The sequence below is a fragment of the Neopelma chrysocephalum genome, unplaced genomic scaffold, assembly GCF_003984885.1.
Source record: "Neopelma chrysocephalum unplaced genomic scaffold, ASM398488v2 Primary Assembly neopelma1_335, whole genome shotgun sequence".
Classification (NCBI taxonomy): domain Eukaryota; kingdom Metazoa; phylum Chordata; class Aves; order Passeriformes; family Pipridae; genus Neopelma; species Neopelma chrysocephalum.
In genome coordinates, this window is record NW_020897998.1 from 675,288 (window position 1) to 696,481 (window position 21,194).

Here is a 21,194-nt window from a genome sequence, read left to right on the forward strand (position 1 = left end):
TTTTAAACCAAGGCTCTTTAACATGTAGTTGTACTGGTAGCTAGGACCAGTTTAACCATGTGGATTTTGCAACAGGAGAGTAACTCTTGGTAGCTGAGCCCTTTTCTGCACCTTCTGCCACCTTGTCCATCACCTGAGCACCTTCAGTCATGACTAAGATCCTGAAAGGGAACAGATTTTGGTAACCAACTTTTGTGGTTTGCCCTAGAAAAAACACCATCCTTTCTCTTGCAGCAAAAAGCTTTTTAACCATAACGTTCCTGGAGTACTGGAGACACTGTTATAAAAATTTGCCACTTAAATAAACAGGTTTTGTGGCAATTCCTTCCCCAGTCTTATTCATTTTTGTCATTAAAGGAGGAACAGTACCTGCTCTGGAGTTTTTTCAGAAAAAATAGCTTTTGACCCTCCTGCCTTCTCAGGGGGATAATCAGGAAATCTGCCTGTGATGTGCCTGTGTGAGAAACAAAAGTGGAAAAGAAATTAAAATTCATCATCTTTCATCTGGTTGACAAAAATGTTTAGATGGTGGGGGAAGCTTCTTATGGCAGTAAATTCATTAAAGCTGTTACCAACCCATGTCTTTTATCCCATGGTCCATCAAAAACTGGAAGTTCTTTGGGGTTTCTTAGAACTGAACATCACTTCATAGCCGAGAGATGGAGCTTGAAGTGTTTATCCCTGGAAGTGTCCCAGGCCAGGTTGGACGGGGCTTGGAGCAGCCTGGGCTGGTGGAAGGTGTCCCTGCCCTTGTCACAGGGGTGGCACTGGATGAGCTTTGAGGTCCCTTCCAACCCAAGCCATTCTGGAATTCTGTGATTTCATGTTTATGGCTCTGCTCTCTGCTTTCAACATCCAGCTTTTTAAAGAAAAGGGATCTTATTTAAATCAGGTTTTAATCCACAAGTTCCAGACTGTATTTCCACGTGAGGATCTCCACCCTCAAAAATGTCCAATGCACTTGCACAAATAATTGGTGATGGGAGGTGGTGAGGGGGCAATAAGTGACTTTGTGGTAAGTTTTCATGGATGGCACAGATAACACAGGGAGCTTCCAGAGCTTTCAGAAAGAGATTAAAAGATAGAGACAATAACTGCACTCCAAAGGCCATTTATACTGATAAGACCCTTTAACTTCTTTCCTTTTTATCGCTCTTTGGAATCCATCAGTGAGATTGTCTGTTTGTTTGGTAATATCAGGAAGGTTTTTCTGTTCCAAAGAAAATTCTGACACTGCAGAAAAATCCTGGTGCTGCTTTCAAACAGCGTGGTAATGTTTCCTCTAAATGAAATTAAATTTCCCTCGAGAAGAAAAGAGCTCAGAAAGGTCAATGTGATTCCTAAAAATTGCCTTCATTTTTTTAAAACAACTGGTACCTTAAGGGACTTTCTTAGTCTGCTGTTAAGCAGTAGACTCAGTTTTAAGCTGAGATCCTTGGAACAGAGCATCTGTTGTGTTTCTGTAGGACCATGTGTGTAGGGTTTGGATCCCTCACTGGTATGAAAGTAACATCAATTACAAAGAATCAATAAACATTTATCTGTTTGTAAGCTCTGACTTGCACATTCAACAGTTACTAGTTCTATGTGCAAACAGATGCAAACCTTTGGTCACTGCATCCCCAGAAACAAGCCTGCATCAACAGAGGGGTGTCATTGTTAGAGGGGGGTTCTAAATCTAGTAAAAATGAGATTTGGGCCTCAAAAACCTGCATCATCTAGTTTATTTAATGTTAGCTCACGTTTCATTTTGTACAAACAGCCAGAAAATAGCTCAATTTTATGTTAAATGCTGCTGCAAGTCTGGTTTACAGTAACAAATTTCTCAAAACCTGTTATTAAAACTGTTGCTACTTTAATGCCAGCTGGGAAAAAGGAAAGGCAATATCCACTGTGGGTAAGGAATCAGTTTGGAGTCTGCTCTCCACTGAATGTGGTAACAGGGCCAGCTTTCAATATTTAGTAGTGTTACATTTGGTATTTGCACTCGTTTTTTCACTTTTAAATCACTCACAGCTCCTGGAGGTGGAGGGGTTTGGAATTAGATGATCTTTAAGGTCCCTTCCAAGCCAACCCCTCTGTGATTCTGTGATACCCTTTGGGTGTGAGGACTGTGTATCTGGGTGCTGTAGAAATTCTGCCATATTCTGAAATGTGGAAGTGGGTCCTAGTTTATAACCTGTCTGTTCTGGGTGATTCTTCTGCTCCCAGAATCAGCTGTTTGGGGTGATGTGGTTGATTTCACCCCTTCTGTGGCAGCTGCAGCAGGAGCTTCTGCTGATAAACAACTTGAGGAGAGGAGAAGCCAATGCCCATCTTTTCAGGCAGAGGAGTGTCAGGTGTTTGCTGCCCATCAGGGGAAGCTGCTTTTTTGTTGAGGGCAGTGCAGGGTGCCACTGCCCTTGGTCATCAGTGCCCTGAGAGCACACAGTTCCCACATATCTTGGCTGTGCTCAATCTTCACTGGCATCTGCTTTTTTCTTGCAGGACTTCATCCTGTCCCCTGTACTGTTTAGCATATCAATCACTGCCTGATGGTCTGGGACTGTGCTTAAATCTCATTTCCCTGTCCAGCCTCTTGTGGGTTTCTTTCCCTCTTTCAGGTTGAAATGGCTACAACTTCAGTCTTGTGATGCCTGGGAACCATGCACATGCCCAACCCTGATAGGCAAATCCCTCCCTTTATGAAACATTCTGAGCTAAAAGGTTAAACCAGAGATTCATTTGGCCTGTAAATCTGCCCAGGAAAATACAGTCATTGATCTTGCTGGTCAAAAGTCCACTTTAAACCTAATGAATCTCAATTTTCATTCTCCCTTCACTTTTTGGCAGCATCCTATCACAATGGGCTGTCTCATGCATTTGTCATAAGATGCTAATTTGGATTCAATTGGACCTAAACTCTTTGTGTGAGCTTGTTTTAGAGTTGTAAACACCAGGATAAAAGGAGCAGCCAGTGTGCACTCCATGAAAAGCCAGAGAAGCTGTGGCTGCCCCATCCCTGGAAGTGTCCAAGGCCAGGTTGGACGGGGTTTGGAGCAACCTGGGCTGGTGGAAGGTGTCCCTGCCCATGGCAGGGGGTGGCACTGGATGAGCTTTGAGGTCCCTTCCAACCCAAACCATTCTGGGATTCTATATTCCTATACCTTTGTCTTGTCAGATAAACTACACATCATCTATGGCTCCAGAGGGCCCCACCAGAGATGTTGCACATTGAGCAGCTCTGAAATGAGGACACTGTAGAATGATTTTGAGCTTGCTTTACAATAATAATTGTTCAAATAATTTTAAATTGCCCTCCCCTTTTGAAACTTCCTAGAAACAATGAAGTAGTCAAGATTAGAGGCAATAATAGTGTAAGAAAATTAATCCAGATGATGTAAGAACTTGCTCCAAACTGGAGCCCCAGCAGGCTGCTTTGTTTTGCTGGAAGTGTGGAGGAGACTTGCTGGTAGAAATCCTCCTTGGCCCCACCAACATGGCACTAATAAGCTGTAAACCAAGACTTAGGGAAGGTGGAGCTGCAGAGCTTCCCACAGTCATCAAATGGCCTGAAAATGGAGCTGGGGGTGTAGAGGAGCACGATGCCAGCCCCTGCATTGCTTGTTGAATTGCAGCTCCAGCCCCTGCAAGGCTTTAGCCGCCCTGATAGTGTGAATATCAGACTGGCTACATTGCTCTCTTGGTTGAGTGAAAAACCCAAAACTACTTGGTCTGCATTTATTTTCAATATTCACAGTGCCTTGGCCCTTCTTTGCACAGCAGTCACTGTCTCTGTCCAGCTCACAGATTGCCCACAAATTCTCCCACTCTGCTGCTTTCTCTGCATGCACTGAGGAAGGAGCACTGTGCAGAAACTGGGGGTCAGGAAAGCCTGGAAGTCTTGTTGCATGTTGATGAGGAGAGGAGAATTAAGCTTAAGCTCTTGATAATAGGAGTATTGGAGTGTGTAATGTATTTGAGAGACGTGGTACATGTCAGGAACACCTAGATCCCAGGCCAGTCAGAACTCTGTGAGTCTGGTACTTATTATTGTCTCAACATTTGCAGGGGAAAAAAACATCCAGTTGTACTTTTCCAGCATCTCATAAAAATGTGTAAATGCCAGAACTGGAAGAAGCAACTCTTATTTTCAATGTGATTGCTTCAGTGGGAGTGCTGACAATGTGTTAAGGACTGCAAGCAAAAGCAGAAGCAAATTGTCTTGGATTTCATATGGAGGATGCAGGTCTAGTAAAACTCATTGCCCAAAGGAAATTTGTAAAACTATGGCTGCTTGGTAGGACTGGACTCGGTGGCTGAACAAGAGGTGAATAAGTTGAGATGGAAGGATAGGGCTGGGGAAAAAACCTCCTGCTTGTGAGACAAACCCCAGCTGCAGGCTGGGCAAGCCCTTACAGCCCCAGGGACCCCAAAAGCTGCAGGGAGCTGGGGGTGGTTCCTGGGGGTGACCTGCTCCCTGCTGGGTGTTCCCAGGCCATGCACAGCCCTGCTTTGGGAGCTCTGCCTGCAGTGCTGCAAGTCAGACTGAGGAGGGCTGGAGTTCACAGCAGGCAAAATATCTTCCTTTGGGTCAGGGCCACTGCTTTAACACAGCTACTAAAGGTTTCTGGGCTGGGGAGGACGTTGTTGAGGAAGGGACCTTTCTAAAGTGTGGTATGTGAGAAATCCATTACTTTTCTGGAAAGCAGTGAAATCCTGTCAAGAGAAACAGAGCATGGGGTTGGAAAAGAGCTTTACTGAAAAGCTGTGTAACTGGGATGAATGGGGGCCCTAAATCTGAATCAAACCAGCTCAACCAGAAGAGGATGAACAAGGATGGAGGGGTGAAAAGAGATTATCTTCCACTCCAGCTGAAACAGAATAAGGTGTGATGAGGTTTTTGCACTGATTCTTGAATTATATTGTGTTCTCTGATTCACTCTTACTGCTCCAAACCTGTTCCTCTTGCAATAACTCAGATCTGTCAAGTGTAATTGAAAAGGAATGATCTTTTATGGTCTGCAGTGCAAACCCTTTTGTCTCTGATCGTGTAGCAAAGACTTCTGGCTCTTCTGGGCTCAATTTTTGTTATAGCACGGAGCCTGCCTAAGTGTCCAAGTTTTAACCAGGTTCAAAGGGCTCTTTAATGTCTCCAAATCCCCACCAGATTGGTATGAATTGGGGTGATTGGCAGTCTCTGCTCAGCCCTGGGAGCTGTGACACCTCCATTCTGACCTATAAAATAAATTCCTTGTCTGGGAGATGACCCTACATTGCACTTGTCTCATCTGCTGCTTCCCCCCCTCCTTCTTTCAGGAGCTTCATAATTTTTTTTAAAGTGTTTTCCCTCTATTGCACAGGGATGGTTATAGTTAAGGCCAAATATGGCTTTTGATTTATGAGAACACACCATTGATTTAAACATTTTGTCTGGTAATAGACTCAACAAGTTCCTACCTACTCTGTTCTCTGGCGTGGTTTTACATGTGTTATTCTTTCTTTTTGGCCATGGCTTCTCTAGCTAATTGCATAAAAGGCCTTGTCAGGAAAAATAAATTGTTCTTTGGAGGAACAAGAGTGTTTAACTCTTCTCAGGGTAAGAAAGGACGAGGGCTGTGTGCAGAAAAGAAGGCATGAGTGATAGTGTGTGCTCTAAGTGGAGGGACAGAGGAGTGTTCCATGCAGAAAAGGGACAAAAACAAAGAGGGGGGAACTCTTTAAAGAAATAAACCCCTTGTTGTTTTGTAGTTCTTGCCTGTAATCCCACCTGATACGGGTTCTCTCAGACTACTTCAATAGCAGTGCTGGGTTATTTTAGGTATCTTTGCTGCTGCATTTTTTTATCCCCTTGTATATGTGCTTTCTTTGGCTCTTTGAAAATCACTTCCAGAAAAAATAACCTAGGTGAATACAGAATTGATTACAAAGCAGGGTTAATGGCCACAGCATTCCCATCATCTTTAAAGAGGTTGGACGCAGACATGGTACAACTGATGTTTTAGCTGAGGTCCTGATCCTCCAGGTTTTTGCCTCTGTGTGATTGTTATGCATGGAAGTGTTTCAGTGGAGTGACTCGCAGGGAGGTGTGGTTGGATCAGAAACTTTATTGTTCTGGGTAAATATTCAACTTTAAAAATGTGAGGCCAACAATGTGCGAGGAGAAACGTTCTCACGGAGGAATGAGAGCTCAAGGTTTGTGGGGAAAGGTGATATCCTTTATTAGAGTAACTATCATAATTAGAATGGTCTTTTGGGTTCCCAGTGCCTGCCTTAGATCTGAAATGGGAGAAGTGAACTTCAAAGCCAAGTAATAGTTGGGAACAGTCGTTGGAGGGGACAGACCAAAATGTGGAATGTGGTAATTCTCTCTGATGGTTTTATTACATGCAGTATTACTGGCCAGGAAAGGTAGACCTTTGGCTGACCCAGTGGTTCTTAAGCTTCTAGAGTTCTTACAGTGAAACAGTCTGTTCTGCTTTGTCATGAAGTTATTACCTTTTCAAGGACCCTTCTGGTCTTTTAGAGATAGCAACAGGCAATTAGTGTACTGGAGAAATGGGAACCTCTGTTCCCCTTCACAGAGACTCAAGCATGAGCTTTCTGTGCCAGGACTCCTGCTTATTCTGATTCCTGCTGCAAACCATGAGGGTAAAAGATGGCTGGGTTTTTGTTTTGTTTGTTATTTTCTTTTTTTTTTTAACCTATTGGTACCTTCAAAATTCTGACAAATCATTCCTGGTTAAAAATGACAATAGTTATTTTCCTCCTTGAAATAATTAGAGACATGCATGGTAGCACTACGAATCACTCCAAAGTTTTTGAATGAAAATAAAAGGCAATATAGGCAGGAATAATGCCAAGGAGAAACAAAAGGATTGATTGTTCCAATATTAGCTTAAATTAAAAGAAGCCCTGCAAAAATCAGAAGAAAAATGTGGCAATATCAACACTCACAAAATGTCCTGGTGCTCTGATTTTTGTCCCTTCACACACTCAAAAAACATTGTCCGAAGTTTTCTTAGAGCCCAAATCTGAACTAACTGAGGACTGGGAGAAATCAGCTCCTGACTAATGTAACTGAACTACTTTGCAAGAGCTCATAACAACCTGTACTGAAAGCTTGGACAAACCCAGAGGACTACTAAATGTACCCAGCATGGCAGGGAAGTGGAAAGGAGATTAAAGGTCTGGAAAAGAGATCCCTGAAAGGCTACTTAGAGTTTTTGTGCTTGACTCCTCCAGTGCAGAACAGCCTTGGGCAGCACTGCTGGTAAAGCTGGTGTGAGGCTCTGCAGTAACACTGACAGCATCTCCTGATGGAACCAAGGACAAAGGGTGTCCCACCCTTGCCCTCAGAGGAAAAAGAGACATTCAACACTGCACCCGTGCCTTGTTTTCCAGGTCTGAGGTTCTTTGAGTGTGTTTCCTTCTCTCCTGACCTCGCTCATCCTCCCGCATTTATGGGAGCTGGGAGCCAGGCTGTGCTCCTGGGAGCTGTGCTCCTCGAGGGGCTGTCTCAAAAGATGGAGGGCTGCTCCCCTTGCCCACAGTCAGACTATCCCCAGGCTGATTTCCAGTGTCAGCTTCCTGTTGACTGTCCCCAGCCTTTGGAGGAATGTGGTGGGGAGTGGGTTGAGCAGCCCTTCCTGCGGAGGAAGCGCTGCCCTCAGAGACTGCACTGGGGCTGGGGGACTTGGCTGATGGAATAACAAGCGCTCTGGAGCACACAACTCCCACTAAACTCTCATCTGTTTTGATTTTCTTATATCTTTCCATCCTCTTCAGAGCGAGGTCAAAAATACAGAAGCCGGCTCAGAGAAACGCCAGGTCAAATTCCCTGAGTTTACTGAATTCCTTACCTTTGGTCAGCTTATCCTGCCTTCATAGAACACCCAATCCTGACTCAAATTTGGCAATATTTCCAGTGCTTAGCATTAAACTTAAGAGACTGAGACAATTATGGGCAGTTTTAAGCAAGATTACTTTAACTCAGACTAGAAGCTTTGCGAGAACAGTTTTCCTGCAGAGTCAGCCAGAGGGAATCAACAGAACTTTATTAACACAATATGAATCCTGTAAAGAGGAAAATAAAGCATGCCATTTCTTGTAGCAAGGCCAGCCAAGAGAAATAACTTGCCCTCCAACATCACAAGTTTCCTTGGGATTTGGAGCGAAATGGAGTATAGAGAGCATTTTGTCTAGTGGGATTTGTTTATGAGAAATTTGAGTGATCGTTTTTGCTTCTTAGAAGTCAAGGTGTTAGTGGAACAAAATGCATCCCTGGAAGGGGAAGGAGGCTGTACACTGGGCATGGCTGCTGTAAACTGCTTTGCCATAGGCCATCCCTTTGACCTGAAGATAATTCTTTGGGGAGAGTTCAGAAATGGTGCCCTGGGCAGGTCACCCACCTGGAAAAGTGCCCCTTTTGCCCCAGCTCTGTGCTGCCTCTCCCACAATTTTGGCCTCCTCCTTGTTCTGAAATGGTTTTGCACATGGTGCATTTCTTCTGCCACCACCTGACTGTGACAGGGAGCTGAAGTATTTCAAGGGTATTGGCTGATTAAAAGCTCCCTGAAAGGACTGTGCTCTCCCTAACCCACTGCTCACATGCTGGATGGAGAGTTCTGTGCCTGCATAACAAACCAGCACACTTGGGGCATGGCAGGCTCCCTGTGTGTGCTGTGCAGCACACACCTCCTTTCTGTCTGTCTGGAAAATTGGGGAGTAAGAGCCTGAAATGAACAGAGAAGTTCTGCTTTGGTCTGACCTTATTTAAATACTGGGATGAAGACAGTACAGCATGGAGAAGGAATGTGGTGATTAAAACAACCCTGATGCAAGTGTGGGTAAAGGACATGATTTTTATTGGGTTTATAACTGATTGCCTAATTTCAGTGTGATGAAGATGGGTAGATCTGAGGTGGCACTAAATAAAGGTGGCACCACACCCATTTCAGTAGCTTATGTCTATGGCATCAGTGCAGAAATACAGTCCAGTCTGGCATAACTTGTCTCATTTTTTGCTTCCCTGGATTAAAATGCTCTACAGCCCCTCTGTCAGGGCTGCTCTGACCTGCTGAGCATGTGATCAGCCTCTGGCATGGGACAGGGGCTTGGTCATTCCCTTCAGCCTGATGTCACAGCACTGGGCTCGTGGCACTGCCTGTGGGGCTGCCTTGGAAAGCACTTGTGAGGAAAAGGAAAAATTCAGTGGGGAAGGAGAAGCTGAAAATGGGACGTAGGATGTTCCTAATTTTTTAAGGATGTAACCAAACTCTGCTTTCTCTTTCACTGCTCTAATTTTATACATGGATTCTGCAACACTCAGTTTTTCCCTGGTTTTACACTGTGTACACCTGGTGGTGATTTATTGAAATAAGGCTGCACGAGCCAGTTGGGATAAACATAGAAAAGTCAAGCAGTGTGACTGCTTTCATATGCATGAAATTGCCTCAGATTTGTCATTAAATAGTTCATTTAAACACTCATGCAAACCACAGAGACCCAGATCTCTCCAAGTGGACAAGGTCCTGAGGGTCCTGGTGGACAAGCTTGTCCATGACCATTGGAAATATTCCAGAATCATGTGGACACAATCCTGTGTCGTGCTCTGGAATGACTCTGCTTGGGCAGGAGGTGGGACCAGATGTGGTCCCTTCCAGCCTGACCTATTCTTGGATTCTGAGCAGTGAAAGAGAAAGCAGAGTTTGCTTACATTTTTAAAAAATTAGGAACATCCTACGTGCCATTTTCAGCTTCTCCTTCCCCTCTGAATTTTTCCTTCTGCATCCAAGTGCTTTCCAAGGCAGCCCCACAGGCAGTGCCACGAGCACAGTGCTGTGACAGCAGGCTGAAGGGAATGACCAAGCCCCTGTCCCATGCCAGAGGCTGATCACATGCTCAGCAGGTCAGAGCTTGGGGCTGAAGAGCGTTTTAATCCGGGGAAGCAAAAAATGAGACAAGTTATGCCAGACTGGACTGTATTTCGGACTCCTGGTCAGTGCTAATAACTAAAGAACTCACAAGCAAGAAAAATAATTCAGAATCTCCACTTTGGCAATTCAAAAGTGTGAGAGAAGAGAAGAAGAAACATTTCAGATGAGCTCAGCTATAAGCCAGGGATGGTATTAAGAGCAGCCATTTATCAACAGTATTAGCTCAAAAACCAGTCATCTCTGCAGTCCAAGAAACACACTGTAATGCTTTGAAATGCCAAGTTCCTTAACTCTCACCCTTTTAGTGCTGTGAAAGAAAAACTGGAGTGCTGTGTTCGTGTACCTGTTTGGTGTGTCTCTGGTGTATGACCTACAGCCTCCTGAAATGGGCTGAAAATGTGGGGACTGATAAAGAATTGAATATCTTTTGTAGGACTCTGGCACTGCCTCTCTAAATGCCTCAATTCTTCTGCATGTGTTACTAGGTGGGATACACTCAAATTTAACCAATGATAAGCACAAAATGCAGCTTTTGTGTTACTGTTAATTTAAACGATGGATTAATAATGTGATTTTGAGTAATTTCTGTGATAGGTGAAGCCAGTGCTGCAGAGAGTTGCTGGCAACATGGCAAAGAGGCTGGAGAACCAGGGATAGGGGATATTCTCTGGGAACTTGGAAGGAGCAAAGAGCCCAAAGATGGGTAACTTCCCCAAAGTGGTGGAGCAGGGAAGGGGGTGTGGGAAGTGCAGTTTGGAGGCTGAGACCTGCAGGGCAGGTTTACTCACCTGCCTAATCTTAGGGCTCTTTTGTGCTGTTTTTCAGGACTAGAGCTGTAAATGTATTGCTTCACAGGCCTCTACAGAGCATCAGTTGTTTGGAATGGACTTACTATGGAATAGCAGAGCTCCCCCAGGCAAATGGAGAGATTAGGTTTGGACAGGGATGGAATACAGGCACATATGTGGGAGAGGCCACAGTCTGCTGCTCCCACCTTCACTCCCGCTCGTTCCCAGGCCCCCTGCAACTGCAAACCTTGCAATACATAACAAATAAACCCATGGTTTCCCAGGAGGATGAAGGTGAAAGGATATTTTGGGCATAGTGTTACCCCTCTGCAGCAGCTCTGAGTGCTGAGCCAATGATGGGAAGCATATGTATGGAACAAGAAAGATGGCACAGCTCCGGCTCTGGAATGTGCCCCCTTGGAGCAATTGTATTTTGACTTGGAATACTTGGAGGACCCCTGCAGCTGCACAGACTGCAGCCTTTAACTTATAGCTGTGCTTTAAACCAGCAGCTTCAGAATTGGTTGCTGGATTAGATGCTTTCCAGAAAATTCTGTAGGAAAGAGCCGCTCTCCCTGTGTGATGGAGAACACAAAGCAAGAGAGTAAAACTTCCTTTCCAACCACCACTGGCTCAGGAAGGTGCTCTGAGAAGAGAGAGGGAACTATTTGAACAGATTAAAGGGTCATGCAGTCTCCTGCTGTTACACAAATGCCTCAGTAAATACTAAACCAGCTCTTTTATGGTTCTACACTCTTTGCTCAAGTCACAGAATCATAGAATTGAGTTGGAAGGGACATCAAAGTTCATCTTGTTCCATGTCATGGGCAGGGACACCTTCCACTGGACCAGGTTGCTCAGAGCTCCATCCAGCCTGGCCTTGGGCACTCCCAGAGATGGGGAAAGTCAAAGAAGATTGTATTTGGTACAAGATCTTACAGAGTTGGTACTATATTCATATAGTTATTTTGTACAAGTAGAGCCTGAGAAGAACCAGTAAACTCCCTTATATGCTATTAAATGGCTTTTTATTCAGCCTAGGATGGTCCTAAGGTTGCCTGATGCAGCACACAAACCATAGTAGTCAGGCATGTTTAAAGTAAATTACTATAAATAATTAGAATTTCTGTTGTCTCTGCACAGGACTGAAATGCAGCACGACTTGAAAGCCCTGGACTCTGACCTGGGTAATAAAAACAACCTGCTGGATGGAGTCTGACTAATCTCCCCCGTGCTGAAATTCCCAGTAAAACTGAAACACATTGGCTCTGGAAGGAATGGATGTGACTCAGGTTTCAGGCAAGTTCTTGCTCTGTCCAAAGAAATATTGTCTTCAAACCTTTTCAGCCTTAAGTCGAGATTCAATCCGAGTGTGGGATTGGGACAGACCAACTTCAACGTGAATTTTGTGCCAGGGAGAGTTTACCTTGATGCTCACCTGAGGTTGATGGGATAACCTGTTTCTGTTACCTGTGTTCTCCTCCTCCCTCAATTCCTCATCATTTCTGCTTAACACACATTTTCAGTGCAAGCCTGGAATTTTCTTTGCTAGATCATGGAAGCCTCCTGGGTGAGGAATTCACTTGAAATTCAGCTCTTCAGTAACTTGCCAACAGTGTGTTAAATAAATAATCCTGTTGGTACACTGAAGCTGCAGTGCCCTGAATCAGCCTTATATTCCATCAGACATTCTGCTGCTGTGGTCCCCAAAGTCTGAAAAACCCACTGCCAGTGAAACTGTATTTCAGAATTAAACATATCCCTCTTCTCTTGTGAGAGAGAATAACAGGCTGTCACCCACAGCCACATTTCCAGCCATAACTTCCATGCCTTCATGGCCAGAGTCAAATCTGGCCCCTTGACAATGAGGTATTTTTTCTGTACCACCTGAACTTGCTGGCACAGACATTTAGGGACCCCTCTTTTGTCTTTGCCTTGGAAACACTTAATGTTTTCCATCAGTCTTTGGTTCTAACTGTTCCTGTTTTTCAGTTGGCAACTCACAGGAGTTTTTTCCCCACTTACATGACTCTTTCATCCCTCCTCTTCTGATTCTGCCTCTCCAGCTCCTCTTGACTGTTTCTGCTATGCCTTTGCTCTGCTTGTGTCAGTCCATGCCACGGTTCTTTTTCCCCCCACTTGCCTCCTTTATTCTTTACATTCTACAGAGCCAAGGCTGAAAATGTCTTTTCCACCTCCTCTTCTTGTTTCTCCAAAGAGATCCTTCAGTGGAGCAAGGGCTGTAGCTTGGGAGCCACTGCTCTGTGCTTCGTGTTCATTTTTATTCTCCTTACTTCTAAGCTTTTTCTTAGTCTTTCTCTTCCCAGAATATCCATTAAACACCTCTCCTCTGCCAGCCACTGGCTCTTCAGTGCTTCTCTGTCCTCCTACCAGGCACCAGTGGGACTCCTGATTCTTTTTTGTTCTTTGCCTGTTTCTTGTTCCTGTATCCCAGCAGATCTTCATTTGCTTTGCTTGTTGGAAATGGGGAAGTGGGAAAATTGGTTCTTCCACCTGCTCTGTATTAACTTGCAGGAGAAGATACCTCTCCTTATCACAGTGGAGTGAAATAATAGCTGGGCTGGGTCTCTTCCTCTTCCCGTTGGGATTCATCCCCTTCTTTCTTTCTCATTGATTAGGACTCTGCTGTGCAGGTTAAACCAAGAATAGATCAGATGGTGGAGCAGGCTCCCCTGGGCCAGGCCTAGTAGGCTTCTAGCTGGATTCCTGGAACAGAAACCAGCTCTGAGGTGTTATCAGTTATCAGTGTTAAACACCCCATTGGTCTGTTCCTGCCTTCATAAATCCTGTCTGCTGCATTAGGACTCTGCTTGAGGAAGGAATAAAGGAGGACAGCAGCCTAACACACCCCCTGAGCAGGGCACATAGCACAGCACTGCCCAAAAACAGCCCAGTCCTGCCCTTCAGACACAGAGCTGCATCATAACCAGCTGCTGGCAAGTGAGAGTCCCTGGATGGAAGTGATGCCTGTGTCTGTGGGAGTATCTATGACAACAAATAAACCTCATGTTTGGAAAGTGTCCTTGAGAATAGCAGTGGGGGGCTTGCTGAATTACGTCAGGAACACTTTGCATTCTCAGACTTTTAATTCCTAAGTATTATAGGGATGGGTATGAGGTACTTTAGGAAAATGAACTAATTAGTTACCAGATTCTTTTCTTGTGTGCAAATAGGCCAGCTCATACTAATGCTGTTTACTTTAGCTGATTCCAGACTTTTAGACATATAAAGGAATGAATATTTTTAGGAGCTTTAATTCTAAGCAGGAGGCTTAGCCTCAAGGTCTATAGACTGTGGGTATCTTTGGGTCACTTGCAGCCACTTGAGGAAGGTAGAAAAGGGAATCTAACCTCAATTTGTTGTAAGGGTTAGTTTTGCTTCTCTAGTGGTACAAATCCACAAGTAGGAAGCAAGTGAAGGCAGTAATCACCCTACAGAGCAGTGCTCAGGATGGGCATGTCTGCAAGAATGGGAGGATACGGGTCAATATAAAATATCTGGGAAACTTTGTACCAAAAATGGGACTGAGCAAGCGCAGTCACTGGCAGCATTGTGGGGGAATGAGGTGCAGGACCTCCTTCCTCTCATCTCTCTGTGCCTTATCTTGGGCTGTGTCTCACCTGTGCTCAGGTATCTGCCTGCTCTCCTCCCTCTGGCATTCACCTTATCCTGGTGCTGCTCCTGCTGCAGCAGCTGTGCCCTCTCTGCAGAGCCCTGACAGCACCAAACAGCTGCACTCATTTTCCACTTCTGGTTTTAGCACTTCCCCAGTGCTTCTGCCTCACACTGTCCATCACAAAGCTCTGTTTTTCAGCTGATCATATATTTGTCAAGCTATTAACCATTTGGACTGAAAGTTTAGGTGCTGACACTCAATTTACAATGTACAGGTCTGAAAATATTGGCTCCATTGATTCAGGTTTTTCCCAGATGGAGGATGGTTAAAGGCATAATTTTGGTGATGCTAAATAAATGTCTAACTAGAAGCATCTTTCTGCTCACAAGATTTAGAACAAGGAGTTTCATCTCTCCCTTTGGTCAGCTTGCCTTTTGGAACAGAAATGTCTTTGCTGTCCCTGTAAAAATCCTAATTCCACAGGCTGAGCTTTGGACAATCTGGTCTACAGTCACCACGGTGTTTAGAGCTTTGCAGGCGAAAACTAGAGACAGAAACTGGGACAGAAACGGTGTGGGGAAAAGGTTAAGTCTTTTGGGGTAAAGTGATGGAGAAACAAGCAGGTTGAGGAGAAAAGTGGAGGAGAGCCTGGTCTGTAGAAGCACCATGCTGGTTATGGCTTTGTAATGTGTGGCTGTTGAGATCTGAACGAGCTTTTAATGTTGTTAATGCATAATTTATATGCAAATGTGGCAAGAGGTGTGCAATGCAAATCGTGCCTGATGAAGAGATGGATGTATGCTTACAAATGCCTGAAGTTCTGAGCATTCCTGCAAAAGATGCCTCATCACAGGCAGAAAGCCCAGAGTGCCATGTCACTGGAATAGTTTTCCTGATTTTCCACTGCTCAGGGAACAAGACTATGTGCTTCTGCCTGGCTGTAGCACCCTTGAAAAAGTCCTGAAATTGATAAACTTGCTCAAAACCAAAAATGTCTTAATCTATGAATCCCCTTGGAAGTTGATGGAGTCTGCTTAGAATGAGGACTGTTAAATAACATCAGGACCTGACCCTATTTACAGTGACAAAGTCAGTAAGCAAAAACTCTCAGGGAACAGCGAGATCAATCAGGGAAGATCCCTAATGACCTTGTGATTCAAGATATCTGAATGTCTCTCTGGAGGGGAACAGCAGTGCTTGGAAAGCTGGTGAAGATGTGCTTATGTGCAGCATTGGTGCACCTGGTGATTAAATAATAGTTCATGAGGATGACTTGTTATGTTGAAAACCCCTTGGGAAACTTGATTTGCACCTGTGATGTTTTAAGAATCTTCATCCCTTAAAAGTTTCAAACCTTTCATAGTTCGATGAGCAAAATGAAGGATCAGCAGCAGAGCCCTCTGCACGTGTTTTTAATCACTGCATAGAGGTGGCAATCGTAAATTGAAGTGTCAACTCAAGGAGCACTACAGGACTGGAAAGACAACAGATCTCGGAGTTTGGGATGATTTAGAAAGCAGAACTAGTGATCTTATCAATGCCTCTCTGGAGGTGTGACACCAGGGTTCAACTGGTCTTACTGTCTCAGATACCTGCCACCAAGATTTATGGGTGTTTCACCAAGTGTGAGAAATATATGGATGCAGGGGCTTCCGGCTGATCCCCCCAAAGCCATCCAGCCACCTCCATTAATGTCAGCACTCCCGTAAATTTTTACTAGTAGGCAACTTCTGCCACTGCACAGAAGCTTCCAGAGGTGTCCCCTGCCTCCTGTAAATCCAGGAACACCCAATAAAGGAGATTAACTGCAGATGGACTTAATAACAGTTGTCCCTCCTTCAGAATTAGAGAGGTTCACACTTTTTAAAAGAGGCCAGTGTGGCGTTCCCATAAGCAAGAAAGGACTGATGGGGTTTTTTGTTCTCGTTTTGTTTTAAATGGCTTTCAAGTTAGATAGTTGATTCCAGTCAATGGGAAAACAGGTTGCAGCACTGTGGGCTCCACTCTCTCCCATCATAAACAAACAATCCTCTTGTTTCTGATAACTTATTCTCCCTCTGTTCACAGAAACCTTGTGGGTTATTTGCTTTGGTGCCCCCCTCCAGTGAGCCAGATGCATTTGTATTCCATTCCCTTGCTCCCTCCAGCCCTGAAGATGTTTGCCAAAATTAGTCAATAGATAACTACTCAGTGGAAGCTTTAAGAATGTGTTAGGAAAGGCTTGAACATTATCCATTAATGTTTACAGCTCCTAATTATGTTAATTAATCAGTCTTAGAGCCCAAAGGCAAGATTTCAGTTCCCACAGATGTAGTTTAACTCAGCGCCGTGGCTGCTTGCAGAGAGGAGCTCAGCACGCTCTGCCTGCCAGAACATTTATGCAGGGCCCTGGACAGGTTTTGCTGTGCTGTTCCTGCTGGATTTTGGAATTAGCTTTGACTGACTGTCTACATGAGGTACAGTGCAACATCTGGGAGCAGGCTGAGCCATGTTCAGGAAGATTGATGTTAAATGTGAGCCGTCCCTGCAGAACGGCCTTTTGGCAGGGGAGAAAGGCACTCAGAGAGCACTTTGCACCAGCACTAATTGTTATGATACAGAGATTACTGCCTTGGCAGAACCTGGAGTTGTTAGTTCTGTCAGAAAAGAGCTCAAACTATCGATAGGAACCCCCCCCAGACGTTGCCTCTTGTATTACTGTCTTCGTGTTTTTGCAGGAGGACCAAGTATTTGGGCAGCAGAGGACACACCCCAGCCTGTGCCATCCTCTTTCAGAGCTTCTTTTCCACAATTCAGAGCTTGTCTTCACTCTCCCGAGGAGAAGGAGAAGATTTAGTTGATAGACACAATGCAGACTGGCTGCAGAGGGATTCAGAAGGAGAAACTACTTGTTTTGTGCTATTCCCTGGAGAATTCGGTGTGTTTAAACTCTCAATGCACAAAGTACCAGATGGTAGGAGAAGATGTATTCAACTCCAGTGAACAGATAAGGACAGGAGAAAACTGTGGTGCAGATAGAGACCTCTTTCTAATGTAGAAATTATTAGAATTATCATTATTTCTAAATGATTAGAAATTGTTTCAGCTCATCCTCATCTGGTGGAATTAGCAGACAACCACTAATTCATCCCCCCATATCCTGATTTTTATGTTGGGCTCACAGCTACTGCTTCTGCCTGGAAACTTTTGCTCCCAAGTGGAAGGTCACATACAAGTGGATTTTGAGTGTGTGACAATCCTTTGATGCTGGCAGGGAAAACAAGTAATGACAATATGGATTAGGGGAAAAGACAGTGGTTCATCACCTGCCTGTAAATGGCTCCTGTGGGCAGCAGCTCCTGGCTGTGCTGGATATCAAGTACCACGTACCAGAGAGGCACTTTTTGGTAGGTTCCTACAGCAGAAATGCCCTTGAAGGAGTGGCAGAGAAGGGAATGAATTTTCCAGAGTACCAGTATGGAAAGAGGACTGTGATCAAGGGGCTGGTGATGTCTCAGGTTGTCTGCCAAGGACCCCCAGGCTGGAGCTTGCTCTTTGAGAACTGTCTGCTGCAGTGGCTCACGGCACTAAAACTGGTCCTTCAGCAATTTTCCCATCAGCTGTTCCATATTTTCCATCAGCTGTTGCCATATTGTGTGGAGGCTGCAATCCAGGCTCCTTGGCTACTTGGAAAGCACTTCTGGCAGGTTGAGGGCACGTGTCTGATGAGCCAGATGGGACTGAGAAACAACAACACGGGTCTGGAGGGACTCACAGGGACAATTCCTTGGAACCAGAGTGGAGGGGACATGGGGAGGGAGTGCCTCTGCTTGTCACCACCGTGTCATCACTCTCTGTCCTCTTGGCAAGGCTCTGGCTCTGATGGATTGCCTGGCAACCTCCCTGCACGCTGCCATTAACTCCATAAAGAGCAGTGTGTACAGAGTGTGAAATGTGATCCGGCCAGCGCCTCACACCAATGAATACCTTCCCTATTCCGCAGAATTTCAGTGCAAAACCTCTCTCTCTCCATTCATCTTCCTCCTGCCTCCTCCTTCCCCACACCCCCTGCTACCCAGGGAGTCCCAAGAACGGGTGGATTGGCAGTAAACCCAGCTCAACAAAACAGCCTTGTGAAAAAAAGGGAAATATAACATGATCACTTCCTATTTCTTTCTCTTTTCCTCTGCATCAAAGGCCGGGCTGGCTGTCAGGAATGTCCAAAATGAATAAATAAAGCACAGGAACCCCCTGTTTCAGGAGGAGTCTCATTCCCTCACCACAAAACCCGGCCAATTCTTTTTCTGACAGGACTCAAGTCAGCAGGCAGAGCAAGAAGATCATTCAGAGCTAATCAGTAAAGTGTAAACCTATTATGAAAGCACATTTACCCCTCGTCGCCTCCTTCCTCCCAAGCAGCAATCCCCAGATCCGTGGGAATGGCACATAACGTGTGTGCAGTGCCATTACTGAGCTCCCCTGTCAGGGGCTCGGCCGTGCACTGATGAAACTCTCCCCAGAGCTCCGAGCGGGGCCGCACAAATCCTCCAACAAATCCACGGCGCAATTTGCTGCAGCCCCGGGGCACGAGGCACATCCCAGCAGAGCCCGTGCATGAGGCTCTCCCCTGTGAGTCCGGGGGCCATCGCTGGTAATAAAAACCTCATCTTGATTTCTCGTCCTTTGTATTGATTTCTGCCAGAGAAGACTTGTCTTAGACAAAGATACTATTATATTTCTCTGGGTGATAAAGGGATCCTTCTCACCTTTTTTTTCCCCACCCCTTTTTTAATTCATTTTAGGGATGACTCCAAGAAGACCTGTAATTTGGTAACTGTTTTTATGCACAGTAGGTAAAGAGTGGAGAAGGCAATGATGACTGGTTTTGCATATGCAATGCAAAACCCTAAATGTGAAATTAGAGAAAAATGGGTTTGGTTTGGAATGGTGCAGGAAATTGAAGCTAAAACCCCAGCTATGCAATAGTTATATCTTAATATGAAACTCTCTTATTAATATAATGGATGAAATCTGTGGGAGCCAAGTGATTAAAATCCAGACTCAGATGTGTATAATCATAGCAACTGTTAATTCTGGAACATTTGTAGTCCTCCTATACCAACCATAGCTTGAAAAAATAGCTAAAAAAAAGAGGAAGCCTGTAGGTATAGTGCAGGATGCTTTTAAAAAAGCTTTCAAAACAATATCTTTTCTTTCTAGCATGGTTGGACAAGGCCACGTGGAAACCTGGAAAGCTTTATGTGAATAATTTGCAAGCCAAATAAGAGCAACTCCACAGAAGCCAACCCAGATAAAAAGAACAATGGATGGTAAGGCTGCAAAATGCAGGGTTGTATCGAAATTATTTTGTCTTCCCTGCAGTAGGATTGAAATAAGCAACTGGAACAATTTCATTTAATCTATTCCTTTGGGTTTTGCTTTCTTTTGCTTTTCTAGAGCTTCTCTTCATAAGAAGCTGGTGTGGGTCTTGAAATGACTGAAGCTGTTCCCTTGTGCAAAGAAAGTGGTAAATATTTACCACAGTTGTTGCAGGTTAAGAAATTTAACATGTGCTCATTGCTTTTGTAATCTAAGAGTAGCTGTGCTGAAAGACAATACCTGCTAATTGTATTTTCCTATCACATTCTTTTCTGAGTGAAGGATAAAATATGGAAGCTTGGGTTTATTTTTTCAGTATGCACAGCAAAATTTATTCAAAAGAATCTTTGTTCGCCTTTATCTATTTCTTTAATAGAACAGGGAAAACGGGAAACTCTGTCAAAAAGCGTAGTAAAGAATTATTTATAGGCTACATTTAGCTGTTGATCTCGTAGACTGGCTTAGGGGAGAGCCAAAATATGTCCTGGCAGGTAATAATTAATGTAAACTTGGACACTTCAGACCTGTCCTGCTGTTCAGCAGGACACGATTCCTGCTGGTTGCGCGGCGTCTCTGGCGTTTCCACCCGGAAAGCTCGGCCCTGCAGGACACACACGCTCCCCTGGGGGAGAAATCTGCTGATTTTTTTTAAATTTTTTTTATTTTTAAGAAACCTGTTTTGGATGCCAGTGGGTGTGTCTGTGGGGGAGATGATTTTGGGTCACTCAGAGGCCTCCTGTGAAGAGCAGAGAGCTCCTCTGATTCCTCACAGCTCCATAAATCACTGCATCACTCAGCCAGGCTGGAATGAGCTGAAATATTGGGTGATGTCCAGCCTGTGCTGAAGCTGATGGCAGCAATCCCACTGGCTTCACTGGGGGCAGAATTTCATCTGCCACGCTACTAAATCACCAGAATAGCTTTTATCAATGAGATCTCTCTAGTCTTGGCTGGAACGTTCCCATCACTGATTTTTAGGGATCATGATGGACAGTTAATATGGAAGAGGGTTAACAGGGAGTACAATGGGACTTGGAGCAACCTGGTCTAGTGGAAGGTGCTCCTGCCTGTGGCAGGGGGTTGGAATGAGATGGTCTTTAAGGTCCCTTCTGACCCAAAACACCCTGTGATTCTATGATCAAACACACTGCTCTGACTGCAACAGGCTTGTCACTGCCCCTCTGCCATCAGCGGTGACCCCGCTCTCAGATGTACCACATCTGGTACATCTTCTATCAAAATGGTCTGATTAAATGCTTAAATCTGCTTTTTGGTTGATTTTTTCAAAATCTGAGGTTGTTTCGGATGGCTGGGTTATTGTCCAAGGTTGGAGGGGAGCTGTTTTCTCAGCCTGTCTCAGCTGCAGCAGAACATGTCTGGCTAAAGGCTTACCCATAAGCACTCTTATAGAGTGTGTGGGTATATCTTTGTCCTATTTCACATCATCCCTTGCTCAGGAAAAACACTTCCATAAAGCTATCCAGGATCAGTTAA

The 21,194-nt window shown here is 44.7% G+C and overlaps 1 protein-coding gene across 2 annotated transcripts in view; it reads right to left on the minus strand.

Annotated features, from left to right (window-relative positions):
• The window catches only part of IQCA1 (IQ motif containing with AAA domain 1), a 105,498-nt gene that overhangs the window by 51,966 nt on the left and 32,338 nt on the right, over window positions 1–21,194 (minus strand). For both annotated transcript variants that reach the window (XM_027705457.1, XM_027705456.1), the window contains exon 7: window positions 370–454. In XM_027705457.1, the coding sequence (XP_027561258.1) occupies window positions 370–454 (85 nt within the window). The remainder of the gene's footprint in view (window positions 1–369; window positions 455–21,194) is intronic.